This window comes from Heteronotia binoei, chromosome 21 (genome assembly GCF_032191835.1).
Source record: "Heteronotia binoei isolate CCM8104 ecotype False Entrance Well chromosome 21, APGP_CSIRO_Hbin_v1, whole genome shotgun sequence".
In the NCBI taxonomy this organism is placed as follows: domain Eukaryota; kingdom Metazoa; phylum Chordata; class Lepidosauria; order Squamata; family Gekkonidae; genus Heteronotia; species Heteronotia binoei.
The window spans coordinates 139,922,101-139,926,649 of NC_083243.1; the positions used below are offsets into that span (position 1 = coordinate 139,922,101).

The window sequence follows — 4,549 nt, forward strand, 5'->3', positions numbered from 1 at the left end:
AAATAGGGGTTGAATGAAGAACCTCCATCATCCATCTCTGTGGAACATATGTTAGATTTTTTTATTTTATTTTGCATTTGCTTTCAGTAGTCCATAAATAGCATTTAAATTACCAGAATTTACATTCTATTCATGTTTCAATGTATCTGAAGAACAGAGCCATAGCCAGGATTTTAAAGTTGGTGGGGCCACAGGCAGGATTTTTTGTTTAGAGGGGCCAGGCTCTCAATGTCAACTCTCAAAATACCCGTGAATGCCCTTTAAAAAACAACAAATGCCACGTTATCCCTTTTATTATCACATCTCTCTCTGCACTTTTTATCAGGCTGGATCGGAGGGGGGGGAGAAGGAAAGGGGCTAAGGCCTCTTGAATAGAGTGGCAGCAGAAAGGTTACACAGGGGTTTGATTGGTAAGGCCTGGACCCCCTGGAGCCTCACTGTAGCTACACGCCTGCTGAAAAAGTATGTGTGTACATGAAAGCTTATACCCAGATTGCTAGCCTTAAAAGTGTCACTGGACTCAGAATTTGTTTTGATTCAGACCAACACGGCTACCCACCTAAATCTATCCTTTTCATGTGTGTGTGCAGATGACATCTCACAATATTTCTGTTAACAGATTTCTCAGTAGGATATAAACTGGAATCTGTCCCAAACATTCTGACACCAAGCATTCTTGCATGTTAGTTATTAATCACCAGAATGTTGCTTCTATGTCTTCCACTCTTTTATTTTTCTTCTATGGAGGAACAAACTAATTCTTCTAAGGGCACATTATCAAACTGTTACTGCTGGCTTTGTACTATGGAAAAAGGTGCTAAAAGTTCTGTTTCCCCCTAGAAAACAGCTGACTCAAACAAATTATATAAAGACATGGATACTGTCTTACATTTACAGAGGGAAATTCAAGGATCAGAATTTCCATTCAAAATGGATTTTTGCTAAGAAATAAAAGGCATGAATTTAGGGAATTCTCATACTGAATAAAATGCAAACATTTATTTTGTTTTGAACTAAAAAATAAAACTAATAAGGCCAGTGACTATCTCTAACATGTTTTGTGGTCAAAGCCACAACCGAGTTAAAAGTTTCAATGGCTATAATACAATATTATCTCCACCCCCCCCCCAAAAAAGTATTTCTTGGTTTAGAGAAATAAGCACCTTTTATAGAGTCATATGCCTCACAATGAAGCTCATTTCTTTCCTTTACCTGTTAAAATATATAGGTTGCAATCTCTTTAAATTAAAAAAAAACCTGAACTCTTCTTCTTTTTTGCAGGAACTTATGTTATCCTTCCGAGGAGGTAACTGGTGATCATAAGTTTGACTACAAAGTGGTGCAAAATTAATTATTATATTTTGTCATACTGAAAACACACTCACGGAGTCATTAAAAAACGGAAGAGAAAACCTAGTAATACTTCATCCCAGGGGGGGGTAGGGGGAGGCTTATTGCACAAGTGGGCAAAACCGAGAGGGAAGAATAACTGTGGTCCCTGAGACGATGGGATGAAAGGCGGAGGCGCCGGCTGCTATACGAGGGACTCACACACGGGCACCGAGTCCGAGTCCTGGCTGTGCATGGAACTCAAGCCCGTGTCGGAGTCCTCGTCGTTTTCCTCGCAGTCTTTGCACAAGTCTCGGGCTGCCTGCTCGCCCCAGTCCTCTGAGATGATGGGTGCTGGTGGCTCAGCGAGGCCGCCGTTCTCGGGCAGCGGAGGGGCCTCCTCCTGCTCCATGTCCAGAGCCTGGAGGGTGTCGAGCAGGTGCTGCAGCTCCCGCTCCTTGTCGGCCCAGGCGTGCTGCGTGGCTTCCAGGTCCGTCTTGACAGCCTCCAGGTCGGTGCTGAGGCGCAGGCCGATATAGAGACTGGTGCTCAGCTGCGTCTTGACGCGTTCCTGTTCCACGTGCAGCTCCCCGCCGCCGCCGATCAGCTCGGTGGTGTTGCAGTCGGTCTCGGAGAGGCTGCCGCTGGAACCCTTGGCGGCCGCCAGCTCCTCCCGGCGCCGTTTCATCCAGCGCTCGTTGAGCTCCTGCTGGATCTCCCCGGCAAGCTGCTCGATAAGCTCCTCCTGGCGGCGCCACTGATTCTGCAGCCGCCCCACCTGCTCGCACTTCCGGGCGTACTCCTCCAAGTCCCCGCCGCCCCCTTCCTCCTCCTGCCCGCCAGGCGACGGCTCCGCCTCCTCGGGGGGCTCCGGTTCGCCCCCGACCAAGTAAGTCTCCTGCACGTAGTTCACCCCGTGGCGTTGCATGCGGTCGAAGTGGATCCTGGCCTCGTAGCGGTCGATCTCCCTGTCCAGCTCGCGGATGCGTTTGACCTGCTGGCGGATGGTGTGATCCTGCGAGAGGACGAGGTGCACCAAGGTCTCCATCCTCTCGGCCGCCGAGGCCTCTTTGGTCGGCGGCTCCTCGTGCGGCTGCCCCCGCCGCTTGTTGATCTTGGCCAACTTGCGGAAAGCTTTGCGCACCACGCGGCGCTGCCGCTCCTGACTCAGAGCCAGGCTGGCCCGGGCTGCAGCCCCCAAGCCATGGTGGCAAGGGCTCTCCTTGCTGGGCACCACCCGGGCCTCGGCGCTTCGGGGCCCGGTGTTGGGCAAGGACGCCTCGCTGCGCACCAGCACGAAGCGCACGTTCTCCTGCTCGTCCCCCCAAGCTGCCCAGAGCCGCAGGATCTTGGTCTTGTTGGGCAGGATCCTCTCAAAGCCTCGCCACTTCTCCACTATGCAGTAGGACTGCGGGGGGCCCGACAGCATCCCCCCGCCGCACTCCTGCAGCGAGGCGTGCTGCTGCTGCTGCTGCTCCTCCTCCGGCTGCTGTGGCCCCTGCTGCTGCCGCCGCCGCCGCCGCTGCTTGCTGTCCTCCAAAAGCACCCGCACCACATCCGAGCAAGTGGTGCGCTTGGAAAGCCCCGAGATCAACTTCTCCTCCTGGCAGATCCACACCGAGATCTTCTTTTCCTCCGGCTCCATCAGGGCTCGGCTGCGCAGGTGGCTGGGCGCTGCTGGGGCCCGCTGCTGCTCCCGGCAGACGAAGGATCCCCCATAGAAGCGCTCAAGAGAGCCGCTGCCCCGGTGGTGCTGTCGGGGAGCCCGGCCGCGGCATGGCTTCGACGAAGTCCCAGTTGGGCTAGGCTAGTCCCAAGTTAGACTCGGCATGCTCCGAGTTCGCCGCTAAGAAAGCTGAGTTGCTCTATAAGGCAGTCCCTCTCCTCCGAAACCGTCTCCCTTCCACTCGCACCCAGTTTGCAGCGTCAGCCGCAGGAGACCCGGGAAACCGCCAAGCTCAGGGCTCCAGCTCTTCCTGCTGTTATTGCTACAGCCGCCTCTGTCCCAAGCTGCCTTGGCTCTGACACCACCCTCGCTCGGCTGCCGCCTTTTCCTCTTCTGTCACGTGGTCTTCCCTAAAGCGCTCTCTCTCTCTCTCTCTCTCTCTCTCTCAGCTGCGCCGTTTGATCCGAGACCATCTCCCTATCGATCCACCCCACCCCTTTGAGCCAACCTCTTTGATGTCAAAGAAGTATGCCAAACTGAGCCTGTGTCTGTCTGATTTGATCCAAAAGCCTGTGAGCACCTTCATGATGGGTTCAGGAGACCCTTGCTGGGAGGGCTTTCCTGTGAACCCCCAACATTCACAAGAAAGTGAGTGAGAGACCAAACTTCAAAGAAAGCAACCAAAACCAGTGAAATTTTTCTTTCATTTCTATAAAATCTCCAGCCCTGTAATTAAGAATGGTTCAGGTGTTCTTTGCAGATTAAATGGATTGTGAACAGTAAAACAGCGAAGTGCCATTAAAATCGTTGGCTGCTGCCACGATTCAAAGAGAAAACATGCCATATATTTCAAGGACAGAACCAAACTGTAAATATAGATTTCCAAACACCTCACACAACTTTTCTTTCTCTTCATTTGGGTTCTAAAACAGTTTCTGGAATTGGCACATGTTGCCTTAGCCTATACATGGGGAAATTGTCAATAAGTATTACAATTTTAAAAATTTGTGTGGAGTTTAATTTTTTACAGAATTAGATGCAAAGCACAAAGTTGTCTATATATTTATTATACTCCATCTCCCCCACCCCTCAGTGGCTTATAACATCTTTGACTTATACACCATTCTATCCTTGTGACAACAATTCTGTGAGGAAGATGAGGCTGACTGGCTCAAGGTCACCCAGAAAGCTTCCATGGCAGAATGGGGATTGCTCTCAGATCCTGGTCTGACACTAGGAAGTGCTACACTGTGGAAACACCATTGAACTGAATGGGCTGCTTGGGTGGGAGTAATTCTGCTTTTGCACAATTTGTAGTAATTTCTCTGCAGAAAAAGATCTTTTTTGAAGACAACTAGGAAAGGTTTCAGTGGTAAGAAGAAAAATAATGGTCCAAGCAAGGGATTGGGGGCGGGATAGATAAATTTGACCAGCAACATCATAAGAACATGAGAGAAGCCATGTTGGATCAGGCCAATGGCCCATCCAGTCCAACACTCTGTGTCACACAGTGGCCAAAAACAAAACAAAAAAACCCCTAAGTGCCATCAGGAG

At 50.7% G+C, this 4,549-nt stretch overlaps 1 protein-coding gene across 1 annotated transcript; it reads right to left on the reverse strand.

Annotated features, from left to right (window-relative positions):
* Nucleotides 1–1,496: 1,496 nt before the first annotated feature.
* RASSF10 (Ras association domain family member 10) lies at nucleotides 1,497–3,115 on the reverse strand. The gene has a single exon (XM_060262823.1). The coding sequence runs from the start codon at nucleotides 2,972–2,974 to the stop codon at nucleotides 1,535–1,537; it is 1,440 nt and encodes a 479-aa protein (XP_060118806.1). The 5' UTR covers nucleotides 2,975–3,115; the 3' UTR covers nucleotides 1,497–1,534.
* Nucleotides 3,116–4,549: the final 1,434 nt, after the last annotated feature.